The sequence below is a fragment of the Aptenodytes forsteri genome, unplaced genomic scaffold, assembly GCF_000699145.1.
Source record: "Aptenodytes forsteri isolate BGI_AS27 unplaced genomic scaffold, ASM69914v1 Scaffold56, whole genome shotgun sequence".
Classification (NCBI taxonomy): domain Eukaryota; kingdom Metazoa; phylum Chordata; class Aves; order Sphenisciformes; family Spheniscidae; genus Aptenodytes; species Aptenodytes forsteri.
The window spans coordinates 1,185,338-1,211,827 of NW_008796213.1; the positions used below are offsets into that span (position 1 = coordinate 1,185,338).

At 39.0% G+C, this 26,490-nt stretch overlaps 1 protein-coding gene across 1 annotated transcript; it reads right to left on the minus strand.

Moving 5' to 3' along the window:
* Positions 1 to 319: 319 nt before the first annotated feature.
* AMN1 (antagonist of mitotic exit network 1 homolog) lies at positions 320 to 24,792 on the minus strand. Its single transcript, XM_019474388.1, has 8 exons — positions 24,548 to 24,792; positions 17,300 to 17,432; positions 13,491 to 13,635; positions 11,041 to 11,258; positions 7,312 to 7,368; positions 4,137 to 4,248; positions 3,461 to 3,509; positions 320 to 1,182 (listed from the first exon to the last, which is right to left on the minus strand). Exons 1-8 carry the CDS (start codon positions 24,790 to 24,792, stop codon positions 1,023 to 1,025), a joined length of 1,119 nt encoding a protein of 372 aa, XP_019329933.1. The 3' UTR covers positions 320 to 1,022.
* Positions 24,793 to 26,490: the final 1,698 nt, after the last annotated feature.

Sequence of the window (26,490 nt, forward strand, 5' to 3'; positions counted from 1 at the left end):
TCTGTCAAGGGAGAACCCTCTGCAGCAATAAAAAAAAAAAAAAAAAAAAAAAAAAATTGATCCACAGGTCAGAGGCTGTAAATACAGCCATTTGATGAAGAAACCAATGTTTTCAGAGCAGTCTCAAAGGACTTGTCACCTTTAGCAGTTAACTATTGAACAAGCAGTGATGGGGAACTAAAACTGCAGAATGGAACACAATGCACCTACAACTATCCAAATACCAGGTGATGTGGTAGAAGCTTATAAACACGAAAAAGTATGTGGTACTCATTCAGAAAACCACAGTGTTCATGAAGTACGAGGTACATTCAGATGTACATGGTCATAAAATATAATTTAACAAGTTTACAGAACTATCCAAACAGAAGACTTACAAACTTTAATCTTCAGAACAATATGTGAATATTCTGTGGTGCTCGCCCAACAATTTACAACAATAACAATATCCAAACAATACAGAATATGAAATGATAAGTGCATACATGATGTTCTTCACCCAGCGCTTGTAAACATTTGTTGAAAATGACTGTGATTTAACCTGAATCGAAAAGCATTCCAGTAGAGTTACGCTAGTAATAAACACTTGAGAGCGCAGACTCAAGCTCTGACAATGAAGGATTTAACATGACTTACATTAAACTTTCAAACCTAAAAATACAGTGTTAATTCATTGCAGTGTTATACAGATTCTTAAACGCAAGGTGAGGATATACCACCAAGTTACACATTTAGAAGCGGCTACAGAAGACAGTAAATCTACATGCACGTTTAAGGACACAGTGTAAGCTGCATTTGCCTTCAACATGACAAATCCAAGGTTACATTAGCAAGGGGAAAAAGGACAACTTTGCCAGTGAGGTTAGCAGTAGCACTGTCCCATAGATAGAATTTTTTTTAAGTGTCCTTTGCTGTTACAGACTTTGGTGGTCTTCCACCTTCAGCTGCTTTACATTCTCTTCATTTATAATTTCCTTTCTGGATGTAGCACTTGATATGAGAGTCTGGAGACCATCACCACACTACATTATAGTTACATGTCTTACAGTAACAGACTGATGGAACTGGGCTTGTTCAGCTTGGAGAAGAGAAGGCTTCAAGGGACCTAGGAGCAGCCTGCCCATACCTATGAGGAGGTTGTCAGGACGACAGCCAGGCTCTTCCAGTGAGAAAGGGTGTAAGCTGAAACAAAACAGGGTCAAACAGGATAGAAGGAAAACTTTTTTCCACCATGAATACAGTCAAGCAGTGGAACGAGTTGCCTCAAAAGGTTGTGAAGGCTCTTCAGTCTTCAGCTTTTCAAGACTTGGCTGGATAAAGCCCTGACTAAGCTGGTGTGAGCTCTGAGCTGCTTTGGGCAGGAAGTTAAGTCTAGAAACTTCCTGAGGCCCCTTCCCGCTTGAGTTAGCTTACAATTCTACTTCCTCCTTTTGTGGCACCCTTCCTAAAACCACGGCTAGCAGCCTGATCCTTATGCTTTACTTATTTGACATGATTACTGAGCGTCTCATTGCTGCTGCCTAATCAGCTAGATGGATCAATATGAAAAATAGTGCAAAACAAATTTATTGCCAACTCATGTCCGAGAGTTCAAAGGAATGATGGACCCTGATCGATACCAGGGATTCTACAGGGCAAAACAATAAACTACTCTTTAGCCAAAAAGGGGAATAAAATGTGGTAGATTAGGTTCTTAGGCCTCTATCTGGTCCAAGGATTTGCTGCAATTACAGCGTTCAGACGCTAGTTGCTAATGTAGCAAAACCAACTTCTCCTGTTTGCAGGAATGCTTTGTACTAGTGCAGTTATACCTGTAAGTATCATAGGAACACATTCATCACTTAGGCACTGGAGTTTGAAAATTATGCTTTCAGTTACCCTTGAACAAGTTTTCTAAATGGACTTGCTCTTCCATAAACCATATAATCAACAGAAGAACAAAGATTATTGTCAGACATCGTAATATCCTTTAATATTACTGGATGCAACGTATCTTAAATTATTATCTTCCATGCAATTTGACCTGAACTTTAAATAGATTAGTAGAAGACTGGTTTATTTCTGCAACACTTAAAATGAGTGTGGCTATGACAAGTGTTAAATTATAAAGTAAACATATTCGTTATGGTTGCCTAAACTCATGGGTTTCTAAGCGTCATCAGTTCCATGTAAGACCACCCTAGCTAAACCCTGCTACTTCCAGATGCAGAGTATCAACATAGTGTGCTATCTGCCTTGTATAACGCTAAAATTGCTAGCACTTAAAAAAGTTTAATGCAAAAATCATAGAAGTCCCACTAGAGGTTATGCTGTTTCAAGAAAGCCAATGAGCATGACTTATAATTGTGATGAGACCACTGCTCCATCATGTAATAAACTCGTTGTATACTTCTAATTTTTTTTTTCTTTAATATGACTACAATTGAACAATATATAAATGGTTGTTATTATCAGCTTCTGGAGGCCACTGGAGATATAACAAACCGCATACAGCGGAACACATACTCTGCTGAACTCTACCGTCCTGAGATTCATGTACTCAGACACTAAATTTGGTTCTATTTCACTCAGCTACGCTTATGAGGACCAATATTTTGTTCCCTAAAAGAATTTTCATGCAGGAACATAGGTAAAAGCCAGAGCAAATAAGTATTTGCCCATATACAAGATTCTTTTATTGGTCATAGGTACTACTCTAAATTTGTTAAATCATCACAACAATTTCAAAGCAAGTTTTTGTTCACATGTTAACAGACTGTACTTTTGGATGTGTAAAAATCCAGCAAGTATTTGATGGTAAATAAAAACAAAACCTGCAGTATCGGTAACATCAAAAGAAAAGCTACCTACAGTTTTTCTTCCAGACCTAGCAAAAGTACATGGTGAAAGGAGACTGTTTGTTCCTACTTAAAATACACTTGCATTGCTGCTAATGCCACCTCCATTCACCAGTTCTGTCTGTTGACTTTTGTCAGGTTAAAGTCCCAACTTCACAGACACTCTGCACAAGTGTTAATACTATGTTTGGGGTTGGTACTTCTAGTTGCAACTACACTCTCAGACTACAACCTCAGAACAGAGACTTACTTAAATTGGGTTTGTATGTGTAGCTAAAATGCTATAAGATGGTAAGTAGTAGCCAAATCTGATACTTCAAGGAGGCTGAGCGATGACAGTGTAATATTAATTATAGTTTAACTTTCCTCTTAACGAAGTATGATCAGCGATGCAAAGAGAGACAGGGCTCTAAGTAGAGACAATGGGGAAGCCCAGACTCACAGACAAGGACTGGAATGGCGATGGAGACCTCTGGTGGGCACAAGGAGGGAAGCAATGTGGTGGTACAAAAGTCACCAGCTATTTTTCCAAGGTGCTTGTTTTCTGAAAGAGCTCTCCCATCTGTAAACTTTACACTCATACGTACACAATAAATAATCAGTAAACAGTCCATGTTACTTGCTTGATTTTGTTTGATATGACTAGCTGCTCTAAAACATCTCGGGAACGATCTGCAAAAGAACCAAGGAATTTCTTGTTATTCATTCAGAATATATATAGGTGGTGTTTAGAAATTAGGTAAACAGCAAAATAATTAAATTATGTATCTGCATTTATGCTTATCTTGCTTTTACAATATCACACTTCAGATATACCTGTAGTAATTTGAAACCACTCGGTTCTTTCTCCAATCACATAACTGTAAAGCATCACCAACCAACCGAACTTAAAAGACGCAAGATAGATCATAACCCCTCTTAAGTTTGGGGTTTTTTTCAGGCTGACCAGTCCTACTCCATTCCACTGTTTCTTGAATGGATGCTGTTCCATACTTTTGGAATAGAGTAGGGTTTTAACATGCTAATGTATTTTTCTGAAGTCTTACCGTCAACTTTGGGACTTTGTCAGCATGTTGAGGGGGGGAAAAAAAGGAAAAAAAAATCCCTCTCTGAAGGTTGCCATGTTTCAAAGCAAAACTGTCTCCTTGCTTTGAAAATCTCAATGTATGATTATTATTTTATCTATTAAGTTATTATTTGTTTGGGATTATTTACAATGTATAGTGTGCTTTTCCAGAGAGCAAGAAGATACTATCAGGAAGTAACTACTCTTCTTACTCCCTGCACGATTTGATGTACCTGTCACCAATGGGCATCCATGGAACAGAAAAATGTGTATCTTCGGACAACAAGTAAGGACCGCTTCCACAGCGACATCGGTCAGATTCACACAGCGTTCCATGTGGATCTCCTGTTATGAAAACAGTAGTAACAAAAGCCTGTCAGAGCACCCATCATTTTGGAGGCAGAGCTTTCCTTTGCCCAACCATTTTCAGAGATCCCCACCCAGAAGAAATAATGACCTACACTCCTCTGTACATTGACCCCGTATGCGGTCCTGCACAGACTGGGAAAATATCCTCAGGAAAAATAAGACAGCTTTTCTATGAGGAGTCAAAACTACAAACATAAACCTGGGTTTTCCCAAAACACATATATCATTCAAGACAACTGAGAAAACTCTTCAATGAGATTCTATGGTGTTTGAGTCCCATCCGTTTTCCTATGACACACATTCTCCTAGCAATTTGTTGTCCAGGAGAACAGAACCCAAACTGAATTCTGGGGTTTCCCAAAACAGGCAGGATTCATGAGTCTCTGCTGAAGTTCCTAATATCTATCTATCTACATAGTTTCTAAAAGAAGTCTAAGAACTTCTTCCAAGCCTAGACTACAACCTGCTCTCTTCTTCATTTCTGTGCAGTTGTATAACTAGTACCTGTTGTATGTGCTAGAGAAAGAATAAATTCAGAATACATTAACAGATTACCACCAACTTTTTTTTTCCTCTAAAACGCCTTACATATCAATAAATAGAACATATAAGAAGAAATGCAGAAGAGAGACTATCAAATGTAATGAAAATAGGATTTGGGAAAATATGCTTTGGAGATCCTAGGGTAAAAATAAAAAACCCCTCAGTTTTATTGTGAAAGAGCATCTTTCCAAATGATAAACTCCAAGGATCTTGAAAGAGCACAGAAATGAAAGGGACCTTTTGTAATAAATGCAACTTTGTACAGAATGATGACACAGAAAACAAGAACTGTATTCACAGAAGCAAGATATACAAAAGCTGATATATGTATAGTTTTTAGTTCATTTTAATAAGTAAACGAAATGTGGAATCTGAATGCCTCTGAATGAAGTAAAAAGATTTATAAATTTGTCTGCTAGTTACAGTTTGAGAATTTGAAGACCCTACTTTTTTCACTGTGTACCTGACATTAGATCACTGTCTATAAATTTGCACTTTGATGACATGAAACAGAGGTATGAGGATTGTGACACAGACAAGGAAGAGAGTTACACTGAAGAAGAGATTGTAGCAAATAACTCCATATTCTCTACATTTCTTTTTCTTACTGCTTGTAAACCAAGAGACCTAAACCGTTTTAGCTTTTTATACTGATAGAACACAACTTTTGTTTTTAAAATTGTCATTCCACAGAAAAACCTTAAATTTAGCCTTATTAAAACTGCACAGAAACCACCCAAAAAATCAAATGCAAAAGCACTTAAATACATGGCTTTTAAGAAAGTGGAAACAAGTATTGAGCACAGGAAAACGAACAAGCAAAATCCATACTACTATTCAGTTTGGCACGACTGAAATTTCCAATTAGCTCTTCTGAAATCAAAGCTCACCACCTCAACATTACTTTCTTGAACACTTACAGATGAAGCAGGTCTTACATAAGCTACCTAACTTGTTCTTCCTGATCTAGTACAGCTTCCACAGGCATCCATGTGCAGCACACACAAAAAAAAGCCTGTGCACTTTCAAAGAAATAGTAACTACAGCAATGTGACCAGGAGACACCAAAGGCCACATTTTGTAAGCTGGAAATTTTTATTAAGAATAAATGGAACTGTGTTTCTATGGTTCGAAGAAAAAGGGCTTACACACAAGAATATAGTTCTCTGCAAACTGTGGACAATGATACAGAAGAGGGAAGATAATACTGACAGAGTAATTATACCAACATTGCTGGAAAATAGTTCAAAACTCTCTAGGAACTTCACAGAACCCCACTCTACTCAACAGCAAACCCAAAGCTTATTACAATAAACTTAGGAAAACTTATTACAGTATTTGTGTTTTAAGACATATGTACTGAAGACTTTTGAGAGTGACCTAGTCCAAATGACCTAATCCAAACCACAGTGATAAACATTGCTTTACATTTGTACACTGGATATGAGAGGTGTCTTTTGAAGACTATCTGCATAGTCTCAGGGTTGTTTAGAAAATCTGGAATCAATGTTTTGCTACAGCTAAAGGTGTAACCAGCTAAAAGACAAAGATATTTTCAAGTCACTTCTAGTATATATATATAAAAAAAAAAAGTCTCATTGCTATGGTCTGAAAAATCATAATTTCATCTTGTACCACAAGACCTATCAAGACTAAAAAGATTGTCCAAAACAGACAAAATCATCTGGAAAAAACCAAAACCAAATCTAACTGTTCGTCCTCCAAATAAAACAATAACAGTTCTATTTTTTCCATCTTATTAATACTGTCAGTTGACCCAGATTTGGTATGTTGTTTAGGGTTGGTTTTTTTATTAAACACTATAAACTAGCAAAAGTATAACTTATTTCCCATCTTAGTTTCTAGATGAATAGCTTGTATTCAGAACCAGCCTTTACGAAAGCAAAACCATGCACACAGATAAGAAAGGTACTATAGAGAAAAGTAGAAGATCATTTATGGTCAGAGGTATAGGATGCCTCTTCTCCATCATTTTATCACTGTCTCAGTGCCTAGAGAATCTTTATGCAAAGACAACTTCATTTTCACAGTTGCTTTCGTGAGTTAGAGATTTACCTATGCACAGGTGCTAACTGATTTCTTAAATCCATGAAATTATCCACATTACAAACTCTGCCTCAGCGTTCAACAGAATCAAGAAATAACTCCAAAGACATCAAGGGAAAAAGTTAAGCATTCATTTGCATTTATTATACAGCTCTCTAAAACAACATGAGTTAAAATAAGCATACTACATTCAACAGAAGGAAACTAATTTTGAAGAGACTGAGGTTCTCAAAAAGCCGGTCTGGGGCACTGGTACAGAGAGACAGAAAATATTCAATTCATAACCAAAATCAGGGCAAGTGTGTACACAAACAAAGGCAAAAGTCAGTCAATAAAAACCATCACTCGGAATTAATACTGATAATAATAATTAAAAAATGCAGGTATTTGCTTTTGTTCATTTCTTTGTTATTAGGTTAAGTAAGTTACCTTTAAATTCTTTGAACATGTTCCACTCACTAGTGCTGTGACACCATCATCTGTTACCTAGAGAAAAAAACCCCACATTGTTATTAACACAATGAATTAAAGCTCAATTTTTTCCAAACACAGCTATTTGGGGGGGGGAGAGAGAATTATTTTATTTACTCCCTGCAGTCAGTCATTGAATACACTTGACATTACAGTATTTTCTTCCCAATTAAGCTTGTAGAGAAAATTATCCAAGTATGTTTTTTTCAGTCTATTAAACACTGTTGCATTTTACTGCCATGTGATCCAGCCTGGCTTTCTATTGGGGTGTTTCCAACTGTGTAACTGCTACTTCTGCAGCTTCCTTGTCTCGTTTAACAGTGGGTACACTATTATGGTCAGAGCATGGCACTTTTAATTTATAAGGTTTAAAGCACTTCTGCTCTACCTAGACCAATTTTTTTCCTGTTTTCAGGACTGCTGAAGATGTTCCTGAAGGAGGTTTCTTGGGTTGGGGGGAAAAAAAAAAGGTAATCATAGCAGTCTTATCTGCTGTCTTACTTATCTTGAAGCAAACCAGTTACATAAGACAAAAATCCCTCAAACAAGCAGTCTTACAGCAGCTGTCACACACTCGCACTAAAAGATTTATCAAAGTGATTGGCTACAGACAGCCACGAAGCAATGATCACCTGCAAGAGAGAGGAGAGAGACAGAAGACATTCCTTTCCTTAGAAGGCAAGAAAGGCCAATTTATTCGTTGGCTTCTGAGAACCAAATTCATTAAACATCCTCCCCACTTCAAAAGCTGGATTGGGTATCATATCTGTCACACAGGTTTTTTCATAGACCTTATATTAGATGGCAGGAACAGTAGTCATCAAATATACACAGTAAGGCTCAGCCAAATTTGACAGGTAGAATCCAGAGACCACAAGCCCCATTTCTGTTTAAAGATTTGATTATTCCTGTTGCATAAATTGTCTTACTGCCTTCTGGCCCTCTATTGCAAGTCTACTGTACAGAACTGTAATAGAAAGGGTCAGATCAGTGCGAATGGAGAATGGACAGGAACGTCCCAGCATGGAGGCACATAAAAGCCTATAAGAATGGCAGGTAAGCTATACCTAGCTTAGCAGGTCATCAAGGTGACAGCATGTTTAGCTCCTGAAGACATCCAGACCAGGAGACAAAGGGCAGTAAATGAAAAATTCCAATAACTCCAATAAGTTGGACAGAATGGAGAGAGTAATCACTGTCAGTTCCTAAAGGAATCCAAAACCAGTGCGTGGTCACCAACCTAAGACCAACCAAGTAAAGTGATGAAGATTTGATAGCCTGTGTCCCTTATCCTCCATGTCATCAAAACAAACCTGGACCAGACTGCCTGGCTGGTGTCTGAACACTGGAGAGACCATCTGAATGCTATTGTCTTGATGCTTGTGAGTATAAGGTTATGACAGCGTGAGAGTTGTCCAGTTTTTGTATTAAAACAAAGTCCCCTCACTTCCCTGTACGAGCTCACAGTAACCACTGCTATACTATTACTACAGTGTTGCAGTATTGTCTCCTACTCTATTCAATACCTATGAGCATTGCCTGTAATGCCACATCTGCCCATCCTCTTCAAGGGATGCACTCTTACATTGGGGATAAACCACCTGCAGTTAGTACCAAGCCACAAATACATCAGCTTCTTGGTACAGATCAGTTGTCACCGATCTCTGTATGCATCTCTAGCAAAGGCTTACATAGCCCAGTACCAGCAGTTAAGTACATTAGCAACCCAGCTCTGTTCTACACGAGAAGTGTCTGGACAGATAAAATGGCTAACCCGCAGCACTCCTGCTTTTGCCAACACATTTTGCGGAGAACTAAACTGTCCCACACCCTACACAGAAAACTGCTGCAGTTTGCACAGCCCTGTCAGGCAAGATTCTTCCCACAATTATTTGCCATACACCGAGTCAATGAACATTTAAGAGGAAATGTACTGTTTAATTAGTGCGGGGATTTGGACTCTTGAGCCTGTGTTTCTACCTGTTAACGCTGCTGGGATTTAGGGCACACTAGAAGTAGAGCAGTAAGTACATGGTTTATATATAGAACCTACCTCCTCAGAATGGTAACATAAGCATACTGGTAAGTAAACATAAATAGATTTCTTACGCAGTCCTGGGCCGGTGTAGCAGAGTTCTTCAGGCCAAGCTTCCACTCACACTCTGTGTGTATACAGGGGACACAGAGCTACATCTCCTTCATAGTCCAATCCTTCCCTTGCCTCACCTGCCCCATTTCTTTTTATTTTTCACCACTTCTATACCTTCCACTTACTGTACTTCATCATTGCAGTCACCAGATAAGCCTATTTTTAAAATGGCTACATCACCTTGAGGCATTTGGCCCCTTGGTAGTCTAGCTCACATCTACTTCCTTGTTCCTGCAAGTGAGCCGTGCCCTTCTTTGCCTGTTCATTTATTTCCAATGTTCTCACTGTTTTACACACAGCTTTGCCAGTTCCAACTTGATATTTTTACTATGCATTCTGGCAATCAAACACAAGAATATGGTTAGGCCTTGCAATCTCTACAGGCATGTGCCATCCATAGTTTCTCTGCTTCATCTTAAACTTATTTCATTTATATCTGGTATATGTTTCCATTTATTTTTAGTCAGATGAAATTCAGAATTCTAGTGCATTATCATGATACGATTATCAGAAAGGAAAAAAAATGTGGAAACGTTTAGTTACTCAAGAAGCTTCCATCTCATTTAAAACATACAGGGAAACTTAGCTATTTCACATGAAGGAAGAGAGGGGCAAGGGAACAAAAAAGTAATGAAATAAGTTGGAAGAAACAGAGTTAAATGATAATAATAAAAATCACCAAAGAAAATATTAAATTACTTTTTATGCCCTACTTCTGGAAAAACTGAAAGGAGAAGAATAGCATCTAAAATAAGAGCCTGCTACGTGTTTTCCAGATCTGACACTTCATTACGAATGCTCTGTGCTTGACTCACATTCAACATGAAATACTCACCATCCCAGTCAACTGAACGCTACACTTACCGCAAAAAATCCTTTCCCCCACTTCATTATCTTACTGTAATTACGAAGTATGTTACAGTATTGCTGTTGCAGCTGATTTCCCCCTTCTCATGCTAAATACTAACTGCTGTTAAATCCTCTTACCTGCCCTTTCTGACATTTTAAATGTCGTTCTTTCCATGTTGACTCCATAACATAACTCTGACAAGCCATTCAGAAAGCAGTCACTCTTGAACTAGAACTAGTTATGGAGTGTTTACTTCTACTAGGGGCTTATATTGTTTGACATCCTATATTATTATTATTCAGGTCAGTTTGTCCTAACTGAAAGCAGACAATAATCTGTCCAAGATTCTACTTTCTTTAAATGAAGTATTTTGTATTACTTTACAACTTGAAAAAAATGATTGCACTAAATAAAGATACTGAAAAAAAAATCTCCAATACTAGGTAGATTCCAATAAAAGTTTATCTTTGGTCCACAATACATGCTGTAATACCAAAATATGTATTTATCTGGTTACCAAGATGCAAAAATATATCTTTCCTTTTCCTTGAGAGGAAGAAATTGGAAGTGAACTGTGGTCCTAAATGTTCTCAAGAGTAGAGTTAAAAAGATCCCCTTTCAATTTTATCATGACAATCTTAAAAAATAAACAAACAGAAGTAAATTAGGCAATTGCCACCATAGTTACCTGAGTAGATGAAAAGTCCACGCTGTGAAGAAATTTGCAATTTTCTCCTAGTGCCTGCAGAGATGCATCCATGATGCCTGAACAGCTGCCCAAGTTCACTATTTGTAGGAACTGGCAGTTGAGCGCAAGAGCAAGAACTCCACTGTCAGTTATATCACAGCACCTTTTAAAAGACGCTTCACGCAAGTAAGGACAGGATAAGGCCAGCGCTATGACACCTGTCAAAAACCAGAGCAATTTAAAGAATTATTGATTTTTTAACATAACCACCATGCTGAATCCAATATGCTGTCCCCTGATCATTGGCTGTTCAACTTTCATCTCATGCCATGCCAGCAAGACTCTGTACAAGGAAATAATTTTGTGGTTGGTTTCTTTTAATTCAAGGATGAGAAAAAGGAAAATGACAATGAACAATGCTAGAGTTGATAAAAATTTCTAAATGCTGAATTCCCTTCCGTACTGCAGAGGGGTACCTGAGGGATAGTATATACATGAGGTACCACCTCAGTGAGTGCATGAAAAAAAGCCAACAGCTTGAAAGCAGACTGATGATAGTGCTAGGTCCCACTGACGGTGCAGTGAATATCAGGCAAAAAGCAAGGTAAGAGGTCATGTCCGAGGTCAATTCAAGAAATCAAAACAATAGTTCAGAGGCAGGACAGGAACCAGGTACACCTACGACACAGCTCAGCCCAGGACTGAAGGTCCATGGGCAGCTGGTGTAGGTGGGAATGGCAGGTAAGACCCGCCATGGCCATTAGGGTCTGTTGGTGCCCTCAGAGCCCTGACAGTTAGTAGTAACCAAAATATTTGCACAGAAGTGTCTGAAGGTAGTCAAAATAAAAGTACGTGAACTACAGATGCAATTCGCGAAAGGAATTTATTTGGAGGATGATGGAGACATGATGATTACAGCGGTACAGAAAATTACATCACTTCTGGATAGATAGAAATAAAAAGTTGAATGTCATTAAGATATGTTACTATGTAAGAACTTCAAAGAAACATGGATAAAATAGTACTTGCTTGGGTCGGAACCACTTTGCAAAGAATGATAGAAGAGACAGTAGTGGTAGTTGAACTTGACAGAGAAGTAAGTACTACTGGATATTGTATTAAAGGACACGAAACGTTCCACATGCAACCTACAGAGAAAAATGTTTCCTGGTAATGACAGGGCTCAGATATTTCTGGATGTGGTAGCCAGCAGGTTTCTTAAAAAACAAACAAACAAACAAACCCAAACAAAACACCAAAACCAAAAAGAAACCAACCCCCCCACCCAAACAAACAAACCAAACAAACCCCCACCTGTTACTGAATTAATAAAAGGTAACACTGCTTTAAAATGGGGTGGTTCTGGGTCTTTTTTTTCTGTATGTAATTGAGATGAGTGATAAAGAACTGTTCCAGCTTACATTAAAGGCTTCATAATCGATTCTCAGTTTAAAAAGGGCTCAGTTTATAAGTAGGAAAGTTAGTAAAGCTGGATGGATTAAGAACTTGCCAATAAAGAACTAGATTTCCCAGTTTTAATTGCAAAGTAATCAGGAATCTCTATCCAAATAGATGAAAAGTAAAGAGCTCTAGGCTTAGCTGGTACCTTAAGAACTGTACTAGAAATCAGTGGACAGATGAAGGCATGGAGGAAGACCATCGCAAACTGTATCTTAGGGTCAAAAAGTATAACAATGAGGTGACATTGAAAATAAATAAAATCAAATTTTAAAAGTTTAACCAATTACTTAAGTAAAAAGATAAGTGTATCACTATGCAGTGGTAAGAAAATACAAACCAAGACTGATCTAAAGTACAGTATACATTAGCTCAATACTAAATTAATATTTTGCCTCAATTTTCAATAAGTATGAGTTAATGATGGAGCAAAGGAGTAAGTGTAATCAAAAGACAAAACAAAACTTGTGGGAAATAAAAGAATTAAGCTTACTGAGTTTTAAGGTAATAGCTCCTGATACAACTTGAAACTGGAGGTTAAAAGTAACACCTGAAATCCTGAAGTCCTAAAGCAAGTCAAGACTTAAGTCAGAGAAGATGCTCTAAGCTTATTTAATAACAAATACATTTAATTGAAAAAGGGGAAAAAAGTCATTTAGGAAATCACAAGCCTGAAACTTCAACCCCAGTGGTACTGGTAAGGCTCTGGAAAAAGTTTTGAGGAAGGAATAATTAAGATGAAGTGAAAAATATGATCAAATGTTTAGCAAAGTTTTACCAGAAACCTAGCATGAGAGTAACCTGATAGCTCTCTTTCATAAGATAATCAGTGCTCTAGGCTATAATTTACACCACTGAAGTAACTTTTAATTAGTATTGGTGTGGCATTGGGGATTCTTATTTACCCTAGATATTTTTTGCAATTTACTCCAATCTAACAAGAAAAATAAAACAGAAATAAGATCCCAGTTATCTGTGCACAGATAACATACCTTCTGAAGTGATTCCCAGTCTGTTTTCTTTGCAGGAATTTAAGTTGATTTTTTTCAGTTGCTTGCAGTTATAAAGCTGCAATAATGCATTATCTGAAATATCACAGTCTCGGAGGTCTAGAGACTCCACAGCAGGGTGCAATACCTGTAATGAAAACCTACCATTTCAGTCAAACTCTGCTATGTCATAGAACATGCATATTTTTTTCTAAAATACTTGTAGTGTTAGACATCACATAGAACTTCTAAAAAAATATTCACTAGAGGATGGGGTTACCAGTCCTAGGAACTAAAAACTCTAAAGAAAATATGGTATATTTGCCGCAGCAGTACATCTCCTACAGCATGAACGTTCAGTTTCTGTGATCACATCTACAGTAGGAGCACATTAACACTACCATTTAAACAGTGGAATTACTGTTTTGCTGGTACAGTTGTTAACACCAGTGCTTCTGCCACCACAGATATGTTTACCAAGGAAAATACCGTCAAACTTACTAGCACAACTTTGATGGCAGAAATCTGAAGTGTAAAAAAATACTGACTGTGATCAAAACTTAAATCCACTGAACAGATAAGGGTAATATTTGAAAGATATTTCGCCCCAGAGTATTGTTCTCACCTACACACACACTCTTTTTCTCATAAACAAGCAATCTCATTATCATACCATGAGGAGGTACCAAATCCTCATTAAATAGGATCTTTCACTCCCACAAGACCACAGGTTGGAGTTTTTGTGAAATCTTCCCCAAGAAGACATTTATGAAATTTAGACCCAAAGCAATGGAAGGCCTCACATTTTAGTAACAATAGCCATATATCTTACCTCTAATTTAATTTTCAAGGATTCTCACTACTTTTTAATAAATACTGTTTACAGCCCCCGCTTGTGCAAAAAAGCTATACCTTTGCTGAGCAGTCCTTCAGACCAATAGGCAAGCGTTAGATCAGGTTTTCACATTACCTTATATTACTCCCTTCAGCTTGTCATTCCCTTCCTTAACTCACAAGGATAAAAGCATATGGTAAATTTCCATACACGAGCAAAGATTACAGCATAGCTGACAGGCTTGTTAAAGGCCTATTCCTTTCTCAGGTTCACTATTCTAACAGGTACAATAAAGATATTGCAAGGAATACTGTTTTTCTGTTTTGCAAATATGGAAGATGCTAAAATCTTTACTGACAAAGTCCAATAAGCTTTTTGAAAAAAAGCAAAAACTTCTAGTAGATTATAATTGCAACCTTTCTGCAAAATGAGTGGCAGACCTTAGACAGCTTTGACAGCTTTTTCTCCCCAAATGCTAAAAGCCTCAAATATGTCTCTTCATGCCACAAAACCACCAACATATCCAACAATACACTTGTGAGTATTTTTCACAAGATAACATTCAGCTCTTATTTCACTCATGTTTCTGAATTCATATCTATGGAACTAAAACAGCCAAACCCAGAGATGACGTGCTTAAAGCCAAAGTGATCATCAACATTTACGGAAGATGCTTTCCCTGACTGGCGGCTTTCTTTCACAATTTCAAACTGCCTAGGACACAACAGAAGTGAGCAAACTGCTAGTTTTGAAGACACACGAGAAATCTTGTGAGAAAAAGAACGATTAGATGCAAGGAAGTCTAAATGAGAAGCAACAATACTATCAGAATACTGCCTATTTAAAGTAGCTAGAGGATTAAGCTTCCCTAGCTCATGATTCTTCACACGCTCAGATATTACTTAGAGGTTTGCTTTCTATTGTTATTCACAGATTCATATTCACTGTATGCATATACTAAAATCTAATCTATCTCAAAGAAGATGGAATTTTAGATAGAGTAAGGATTGTTTGGGTGCAGAGTACAGGAGATTAAAGTATAGACTTGTATCCTGTGTACACATGCTGAATGGCTTTACAGATCTTTATGGTAAAAGTGGGTTGGAATAAGGAGTTTAGCATGCATGTCATGGAAGGCTGCTTCAAGCAAAAAGCAGAGTAAGGAAAAAAAAATGCATGATAACACAAATCTGGGCAAGAACAGGGAGGTAAGAGATGAAATAGAAGTTTATACATAAGTGCAGGTTAACAGAATTTCAACTGGAAGAAATTTAACTTTAAGCAAAATGCTTAAACAACACCAAAGGAAGGACACGCATAAAAGCAAATGAGATAGCATAGCCTGGAAAATTCCAAGAGAACAGATCTAGCCGCGATACTGTGGAGACTATGAAATAAAAGGGCAGGACAGAAGCAATAGCAAAGAAAAAAATTCCTTATCCATATGGAAGACTAATTGAGACGTTGCAAATGTGTCACACGTAGAATACTTTGGTTATATATGATGTGAGCAAGAAATAATGAGAAGAGCTAAACAATGAAGCCATTTTTGCTATGCCGAGCAACAAGAATATCTGCAAGATGAAAGAACAGGAAAACTGAAGAGCAAAATGGTATGGAGAAACAGTATGAATTCAGAATCCAAGAGGTGGCTAGCATTTTTTTTAAAATGCAAGTGAGATAAACCTGGAAACTGTTAGCAAAGAAAGCTAAGGTACAACATGGCCAAGAAAAGTGCTGACAGCTAAGGACAGAATTGCAGGAAATTGCAGGAACAGAGAAAGGAAAAACACATGAGAAAAAGAACCAGAACAGAATATCCCAGTATCAGATGGAAAACAGGTTCCAAGAGAAGGCACTGATCAACTGCTGAATGAAGGCAAAGACAGATGAAATTTTACAAAGAGACAGAGGCAAAGATTGTAACTTAAACTCTCTAGTTTACTTCCAGACTAAAGATATCCTAATAGGTTTTGTGCATTTATACACACAGAATCCTATGGTTTTAATTATATACATCTCTTAGGATGCTTAGAAAGGATTACTTACTGAAAAGATAGCCTAAACCAAATTTTGTCAACTCAAATTTTTCAAAATAAGGTAAATGAATAAGACACTGATTTTTACTCAGAGACTTATTTTGTACAATAAAAAAATGGTGCATACTAAAGATAAAACTTTTTGTTCATAAGTTTTCCACAGTATTTCTGATTCTGCCTCTAGTCTTGGCTTTGCTATTCTGACTCTGAGAAACTGATACTATTTGCCTCTTCCGAGCTACAGGACAAAGCAGGAATGAACAGGGAGTCATTCATCTTCTGTTTCACCAAGGCCAACCTTTAGCTTTCCTCAATTCTCACGCCTCCCTTTGACGCTAAACAAGATAACAGCAGATAGATAGAAGTGCCCCTGACTTTACAGCTAAAGAAAAGTCATTAACTGGTTTCATTTTGAAACACTGACACACATCAGTGAGCAAAACAGATGAGGGAATTTGAACTATCAATTTCTAGCCCTAGCATCATCATATTTCAAAGAATCAAGATTTAAATAAATTATATGGAGATCATGTGCATAATGTCAATAGAACATAACAGAAAACTAACAAGTTCCTGAAATCTTTTCATTACTAAATTATGCACTATCTTCTTGAAACATACTACATTCAGGAACAGACACTGGTTTGCAATAAAGTCCAGTTTCCCATTCTGAAAAGGCATAATATAAGTCAGCTGATTACACAGAAGTCAATTATCACTGAAGGCAGAACATTTTTAATTTCTTGTCACTACAAACATAATCTTATTACTACTAATACAGGACTATTAACATTATGAAGTTTAAGAAAAAAACCTGTAAAGACATGGACAGAGTAAGGAGGCCTGAATTTATCTGCTGTCTCATGTAAACAGTTTTAATTTAGTTCATCCTTGTGTATTAACTACCACAGACAGAATAGTTTTGAATGGGTTCTTACCTCACTGATATTTGAATCAGTTATTTGCCCTTGCCTACTCATTAATTTAATCAGTTTATCCTTTATGTTGGGTGGCAATGACTTAATATCTGCAGCATATCTGGAAAGGTGCTTTGTCAAACACTGAAGGCATCTGAAATAAAGGAAAGTTACAGTACAGTCAAAAATAGGCATTACATATTAGAACTAGAACATTCAAACCACAAGATGTCATTTTCTGCATCCAGCTATGCTGCCTTCAAACCTTATCAGTTCCGGCTGTTCCATGCTACCACCAATTCAGTTATTGCCCTTTGGGGTCAATCAGCTGATCCTTCTGTGCAAGTGTTCCCCAATCAACTGTAGGCAAAAATTGTAGCCTTGTTCACTTCGATCACCAACTCAGCTCACAAAATGAGTTTGCTGGTAGTACATTTGCGAGCTCTAAGAAAAGCCTTTTCACCAGCTAAGCCTCCACTCAGTAGACAGTAAAATCTTTAGTTGGGACAGCTAGTTCCAGAGAAGGGACACCTCTCTTTCACCTCAACATTAAGGAGATATTTTCAGATGTAGTATTTTGTTCACTGTCTAGTTTGTAGTACTCTTTTAATATGAATTGTGCTGTGTAACCCTGTGCTCAACCTTTTTAGCCTTGTGCTTAAAACTAGATCTAATCACAGAGGATTGTCACCTGAGGCAGAAATTTGTCTGTCTTAGTGGGGTCCAGGAAATCACCGATCAACAAGTTCATGGTCCTACAAAGTAGATTAGACAAGATAACTAGTGGCCACATGGAGAATATCATATATAGGGGAAAGTGAACCCATGTGGATATTTACAAGGTATTCAAAAAGCCTCATCAGCAGTGGTTCTTCAAGAAATTAAGCTGCTCTGGGATGAGAAGGAAGGTTCTCACACAGCTGGTTGAAATCCTATCACAATCAGAAACATTGATTGGTTTGACTCAGTATAGCCATTGTTGTTTTTTTTTTTTAATAGCAGTATTTTAGGTCTCCTTCCCCTCACCCCCCCCGCATGCTTATTCATCAGAATGATTTATCAACCTGAAGGAAACAGCCTGATTATCATATACACCGGGCTAGAGATTTTGAACTAACTATAGTATTTTAGCTCCTTCCCCTCACCCCCCCCGCATGCTTATTCATCAGAATGATTTATCAACCTGAAGGAAACAGCCTGATTATCATATACACCGGGCTAGAGATTTTGAACTAACAATAATGCCAACATACGCTGTATTTTCTATACATCATAAACATCCTGCTCTCTGGACATCTTTAGTATTCAGGGTCAAAATTGTTTCCCTGTTCCGAGCAATCTGTTCCCTTTGCCAGATACTGAAACTTGACTTAAAGTTTCCATCATGAGATACTGCTGCATGAGAAATTGCAAACATATCTCAAAGACGCACAGGGCTTAAGCATTCATCTGAAAAGGAAGGACTAGGCAGAAATAAATATTAATAGGCCTACTAATATCACAGAATGGTGGGTGATGCTTTAAGACGGGATTTGAGATCCTAGAACTTTATCTGTGTGAATGCAACAAAAAGGGATCATTTCAGTACGAATATGTTGTTAAGAGACTCCAGATGCAACACAGCTTTTTGGGAGAAAACACGAACAACTTTACTTAAGCAAAATAAAACAGAGATCAGTATTATGCAGACATATGTGGAACAGTACCCAGGTGGAACACCTGAAATAATGGTTTTCAAGGTCAAATATACAGAAGAGTATTTACTTATGCAATATTGAGTACTATAGAGGGACACTAATCATGCAATCCTATTTTTTTAAGATTCCTAAGGCATTTTAATGTATCGTAGGATACAGAAAATGTTAATGTCCCAACCTCTGCAACTTTAAATTACAATCACAGGCTTACTGAAACAGCAGAGACAACTCCGGGAAGAGTTTATGAATAGCTTCTAAGCATCCTGAGCATGCTGACCTTCAGAGCAATCACCACTCGCTAATATGGTAGAAGACAACTGCTGGTCCTTAAGGAAGGAATTGCAACTCTCTGAAGGGAGATTTTATTATCAAGAACCGAAGTCCCTAGGTAAATGAGGAACATAAACTAGTGAAGCTAACCAACATCCAGAGATAACTGAAAAGGTAACACTGTCATCTAGGAAATGCCAAGACTTTAAAAAGGATTACACTACAGCAAAACTAAAATGGAGGGAGTTGTAATGGGGGAGGAAGGGTAACTCCTCACTGTCCTCCTCTGGCTTAGAAACCTAACATGAGTCCGTATAAGTGATGGAGTTCTTTGAATTGGAGGTTCTATTATCTATTGATCATAGCTACCTAAATTAGATTCCCTAGGCCAACTTTTCTTTTTAAATCCTGTCCTAAATTTTGAAAGAAAACATTACCGTCCTACAAAACATTTTGCTTTTGTAGAATGAACATTTTTCCATTAACTCACCCTACTAGTAAACTCAGAGCAGCTACTGTAATTGTGCAGTAACTCTCTCTACTGTAGTTGGCCTCTATACTTTTATGTGATCTGGATACACACAGCAATAACTAAGATTGGTAAGTAAAGAGTATAATGCATTCACCTGGCAGACAGATTTTGTCCCAGTCTAACTTACTGAAAGAAGCCATGAATCCTTTTTTTCATGGACAGGGAAAACTGAGTAGTGCTTTACTCCTGTAGTGACCTGATAAAAGACCATTCCTTCTTGCAACACCCCCAATTGTTTTTTCCCTGCTCCACATTATCAGACTTGTTACACCAGCTGTTTATAGTTCAGAGTTGTCTTCAAAGTGTCAAATGGCATCCTCATTTGTTCCAAATGTGTCAAGAGGTGCAGAACAGAAAAAGCCTATGATCTTTAACCTTAAGCTTTATGACAGGGTGAAGGCCTTAGGACAGGGCAAATGTGTATATTTCCAATACATAAAACAGAGATTAGATCTTTATGACTAATTTTTCCACAAATAGTCTAACTTACATCAAGGTGCAGCTTATACATAAGTTATGTCACATGGAATAGAATAGCAGAACAGATGTTAGAAGTAGGACACATCAGAAGAAATGAACCAGAAGAACAGATACTAAAATAGGTTTAATGGCAAATAACAAAATAGATACATCTTCCTGCATTCTTTAGGGTTGGATAATTTATATTCATAGTAAGACCATGAAAGGAAGCTCTGTTTTGAAACTGATGCTCTACTTCTCTCCTCAGTTTTTGTTCATGCAGATGTACCCATCTGCAAATGTTCTGATGCCTTTGTAAGACCTTAGTTTTCCAAGACACTGACAGGTCAGGTAATGCATTAGTCTGCAATAGGCTGGCCACCTGTTAATGATACCTGTTACACAGGAGCTATCTATCAACGACACATGGAACAATCAAACCTAAGCAATTCCTAACTACATACTCTTGTGACGACTTACATGTGCAGCACACTTCTTTATCATGTAGTGACAATCTTAATTAAAACACCTTTAAATTTGATGTTTCATTTGTACTGCTCTAAGAATCTCCTTTTTGATGGAAGAAACTCTCTTGGTTCTGAGCTTATGTCTGGTCATTAACAAGTCAGCTTAAAACACCTGCCAGGGCTCTGAGAGATTTGTAACAGCAGCCTCCTACAAGTATGACAGCTAAAGCCATTATCTGCCCCAGCTGCTTTCTCCACCTCTCCAGCAAGTGTTGTTGCTGCCAGGCATCCACACTATTTGGCAGGCCCTGCAACTCCTACACTGTCAGTTTTCAACCAAGCATAATTATATAAACCAACTACAAATTTGGTGTACCTCAATATGCTGGCCTTAAAACTGCAACAGCTAGGAGTGCATGTGTAAGTTGATCATTTCTCATCCTGGGAACAATACCTTCAGGAAACAGAAGCTAATATAAGATATAACTTGGAAAAAAAAAAAAGAAAAAATAATTTTTCTAAATATTTCTAGTATGATGCTCTTGTGCATGTGACCTTTGGAGTGCTAATTTCTCTTTCGGGGCATGGGGCAAAGGCCAACAAGTGGCAGACAAGCAGCAGAAACACCTTAATAAACACTTTCTGTTAGGTTTGGAGATCTTAAAAATAATTACTTTATTAAAAGGACTACTCCACACACTAATAGATTTGTTTCAGTTTTTAGTTTCTGCTGTAAGTTCTGCTAGTTAAACAGTAAGTCTAAGGGTTAGTATAAGTAAGAAGCTTGAAGTGCAGCCTGGCATAAATAGATGGCCATCACCTGCTTGGTGTAAGACAAGAAACAATACACTAAAATTACACACATTTGTTAAGAAGTTGTGTAATTATTAGTTTCAAGTATTAATCTTACTGGTATAATAATTATATTGTAATATTAATATAGAAAATCGCTGCAGCAGTACTAATAAAGTAGTGTAGAAAAGATTAGTAACCAATCAAAAGTAGAAATTGTTTATGGTATCAAGCGCTACAGTACACGTAGCAGAGAAATTACTAGGTCTAAGATTTAAGGTTAATCATGAGAACATAAGAAGGTAGTGTAATGCATGCCTTAAACATCATTTTAACAGATTAATCATGCACAACAAAAAACGTATGGGTACTGTTTTAGCTTTGCAAAAAGAGAAAAGTTATTAGCAAGACAGAACCCTTCTAATTAATTTCTATTAGCAGTCCAGCTGTCATTACACACCACTCTAACCAAATGTAAAGTCCAAACAGAGGTTGAAAAGGCTAGTTCCACCCCGTCTTGTCTCCCCAGCCACTTTTTACTGCGCCTTCCTCATGCTGGCTCCGAAATTCACAGCTGCACAGTGAGCTGTTCGGCATCTAATCTGAATGAAAATTCCCGTGACTAAGACTGTGAGGTCACAAAAATAATACTGCCAAAACAAGTGGCTGAGGGCAAGGGGCAGCAGCAACCTAGAGTTAAGCCAAATTAGATTTAGCGTATAGCCACAGCTCTGGAGTCCCTGTAGAAAACTTTTTTTCAGCAGAATCTCGTCTGGCACCAGAATGCCACCAAATCACAGCAAATTAAAACTCATACTGATTAAAAACTCCAGAGAAGTTAAAATATTAAGGCTCCATAAATCTGAAGGGCAGCACAGATTTAAGCAAGGAAAGAAGCAAGACTTCCAGTGTGGAAGCACACTAAAAAAACCCACTGAAGTTAGCACAGCGTAATAAGGGCACCTGTAGCAAGTCACTGCAGAAGACACTGTAACGAGGAGACAGCGATTTCAAGGAGAATCCGGGCAGAGTTTAACCACAGGCCTTGGTTGCAGAGGCCCGTATGTCAGCATGAGTGACCACTGCGTAACCTGAGCACACACCATGATCACCTTTAACTCGTTCCTCTGGAGATGTGTAAGAATGCAATGTTTTCACCGTACCTCGGTGAATGCTGGATGAACTTGGCTGTCTGACTGTAACAGAGAAGCCTGTACATGGCTGTGACTCAGTACATGTACAAGTAGATTACACCATCTGCATTCTTTGTCTTGTCTTGAGATTAAAAAGCAGATCTACATGTAACGTTCCTTTACTTGACTGCAGAAATGAAGAATAGTTATTTACTTCTAAAAGTCTTGTCAAAGCTCTAAAGACCACAATGAGTGTGAACCTCACCACAGACGGGATCTGTGCAACACGCTGATCAATGTGAAGGGGCTTGCCTCATGCTGCAATAGCCGGGGTCCTCAGCACGAGAAGGGACATAAGATTGCTATCACGTTTTCTATTACTGTTATTCTTTATGCAATAAACCAGTTAACTAGCCTTGAGAGCCCATACCTTTCTTACTGAGATCCCAAATGAACCAGCACCTCCTCAGTGCAAAACAGCACCCTACCTTTGGCTAGGGTGAGTCAAAGAGACTTTCTGAGCCTTTTGGGGGGCTATGTGTGCACCTACCATGTGGCTGTTCCCTCTTCTATGATGGATGCCTACTGAGTCATGTGAATGGGCAAGCAGTCCTTTGTCATACAAGGGCACACACTTCAGTTACGTGCTAAACACATATTTATCATATGACCCCTATATTTTGTCCACTGGGTAAATGAACTTTTCTGGCAATTCATCCTGAAGGAGGCAGATTGTCACCATATACTGTAGTACATAAAAACAGTTGTATCTAAAATCTTAATACAAACTTAAGATTAATTTTTTTCTCTTGAAGATACTAAATGGCTAATGCAGCCATGCTTGAATAGGGACCTGCAAATCTAGACCAACTACTTAGTTCAAATTTGCAGAAAATACTCCAAAACCAATGCAGATAAATGGAAATCAATGTGAGCTATGCCAAATCTTCTAGTTACATTTAACGGTCTCTTGCCACAGAATTTTAAATTTAGCTTGAGAGAAAAGCTTATTAAGGTTAATCTCATTCTTTTCAAAAAGCTGGTTGATATTCTCAGAGTACATTACTGATCTGCAATAATTTAAATTCATTTAAATTATAAATGTTTTCACTGTTATTGTACTTTATAGGAAACAATAAAACACCTATTGGCTACACCAGGGCAACTATAATCTTATCTTCAGTGCTTTAAAAGACGAATAGAAGGCTAAGACTAACTGTATTGTTTGTTAGCTATTTTTCTTTTATCTGCCAAATCAAATATTTTATCCCTATGCTGTCTCTAATTCCCTCCTAAACACAAAAGAATTTGACATAATGAAAAACTCAAAGCAAAACACCATTCAATGGATTCACTGGGGCCAGATGAAGCCAGGGATCAACGATCCCTCCACAACCAGATCTGTCGGGGATCATCCTGTTGTCTACCTGCCAAACCCTGTCACCCCCACCAAACCCTGTCAGTCCTGTCAAACCCTGCCACCTGACCTGTAACTCCTCCCAAACTGTGACCTCTGCCAAACCCTGTCACCCACCCTGTCACCCCATCAAACCCTGTCGCCTCTGCCAAACCCTGTCACCTCTCCTGTAGCTCCTGCTGAACTCTGCCAAACCCTGTCACCTACCCTGCCACCACTATTAAACTCTGTCAACTACCCTGCCACCACTACCAAACGCTGTCACTCACTCTGCCATCCCCGCCAAAGGCCTGCCAAACCCTGTCCCCTGACTAATCCGTCCTCCGGGCTCCCCCATAGGAGTGCCCCGCGGGTTGCCTCGGTGACGCTGCGTTTACTCGAGGCCGCGGCCCCCCTGTAAGGGCAGCGGTCTGACCCAGCCGGCCGGCCCTGAACCCACCGGACTTCCCGGAGGGAAAGGGGGCCAGCGGACACAGAGGGAGGGTGTCGGGGCGGCACTCACAGGTCCAGGAGGAGCTGGACTTCCTCGCCGGCGCCATCCCCACGCCCACGCCGGCGATGAGGCGGCTCATGGCGGCGGGGAGCAGCGAACGCGGCGCCACCCCGACCCAACGGCTCCGGGGGACGGTGCCGAAATGGCGGCGGCTCCCCCCCGGGCGGCGGGCATGATGGGAGATGTAGTCCTGCTCCCGGCCCGCCTTGCGATCGCCTCGGGTGTTGTGGCGGGAAACGGCAGGAGGGCCTCATGGAGCGGCCTGAAATATTGTGAAAAACCCCAAATGTGGCACAAATGGGCTGTCTCTCCCCACTTCCAGCGCTTAATATTTAGGACAGAGTATCTTCCCAAGCCTGGAAGAAGTACAGAGGAGCCTGGGGAGGTTAGGAGCCCTCAGGCAAGGGGCACAGTTGTTTTAACTGCTGTTTCCCTCATTGCTGCCATCAGTGGAGTCATACCACAGCACCAGTTTTCCTCATCTCCATTAATCTGCAGAGACAAGAGCTTGCTGTCTGCCAGATCTTTCTACCTGCAATTCATTTTCTCTCTCTCTCTCTCTCGCTGCCCTCCCGCCCCCCCCGTCTTTTTACATTTCTGCCTGGATAGCGTGGTATAAATTGAGACCACACAGTCCTTAGGAGCTAACAACTTTATTAGTGTATAATGGCTGTGTCATTATCATCAGACCCAAGACCCATCATCTACCCCTACTAAAAAGAACAAGTGATTGACTAAGATAAGGAAACCTCTGTTCTCACAAAATTAACTGAAGAATCCGTATCTAAGAGAAACAGGGTTGCTGATGATGCCTGATAACTTTGTTGGTCAACAACTGAAACATCTGGATTAACAGATAAACCACAAGGATGCTGATGGATGATGATGCTGCAAGACCTACAAAATATACTTTTTTATGATTGGATAATTAGAAATATGCATTAGTAGGTAATTGGATGATTCATATCATACCCTTATGGTGTAAGCTATAAAACCCCTAAAGAAAAATCACTTCGATGTGCCCAGTTTGGCTGGGACACCTCATGCACATGAATAAATATTTACCTTTGTAATTCTATTCAGTCAGCACGGGCCAGTTGTGAATTTTTTAACAAAAGCAGGAGGCACATGAAGCTGACAGAGCGAGCTTGGTTTTAGCTTTCCCCTCGAGGAGCCTGAGCACCAGGGAGGCTACAGGAGCAGGCTGGCCTCAGCCACCATGGAGGGTTATTTATCCCTAAGAAAACACAGGAGAGACAAGTTTCCCCGAGTGGCTGGTGGTTTGGAGGGCTAGTTCCCTGGAATGACATGACATAGCAGTGGACAAGAGGAAATGCGATGCTTGTGAAGAGGGTGACAGGAAGGAGAAGTTTCATAGAGCATGCGTGCAGGCTTTCTACTCTGTTATATCAAAATCATTCATGGGGTTCTTGACAGTTTAGGAAAACATTTTTCCAAGAAAATATGTTTGCAAATAAACACATTAACAAATATTTATTTTAGCATTGGGAAGGCAGAAACCCCCATGCCGGTGGGAGGTGCTGGGTTGAGTAGGGAGTGCTAGCAGGCCTCCCTGGAGATCCCTTTCCTGGGGTCAGGAGACATGATAAAGCTGCAGCAGTCTGTGTGGTACTGGCAAATTCTGTGTGCCTGCGTGATGAACCTAACCAGCAGACACCCGTGGCTGAGAAGCAACCGATTCTCTTGCTGTTTTTCACAAGATTCAGTTTACCACATTTGCTTCTCCCATCAGCTAGTCTGGCAGTGGGTAAAGGCTAGTGGGTAGCAATGAGGCTAGGGTTGTGCCGAGGGTAGGTTTACTATTCCTCAGCTTGAGGGCTGGAAATAATTACTAGCCCAGTGACAGCCTTTAACTGTTTAACCTCAGGAGTTGCTTCTGAAGCAGGTCATGAACTGCCAGACTTCACACACCCGTGCCGTATCTCAAACTG

Excerpts from the sequence above, each read along its gene's own strand:
- AMN1 (XM_019474388.1), bottom strand. The coding sequence starts at position 24,792 with ATGAGGCCCTCCTGCCGTTTCCCGCCACAACACCCGAGGCGATCGCAA. Across the intron at positions 17,433-24,547 it reads GTCCAGCTCCTCCTGGACCT|ATGCCTTCAGTGTTTGACAA; the intron begins GTGAGTGCCGCC and ends CCTTTATTTCAG. Across the intron at positions 7,369-11,040 it reads TGGACTTTTCATCTACTCAG|GTAACAGATGATGGTGTCAC; the intron begins GTAACTATGGTG and ends TTTTTTCTCTAG.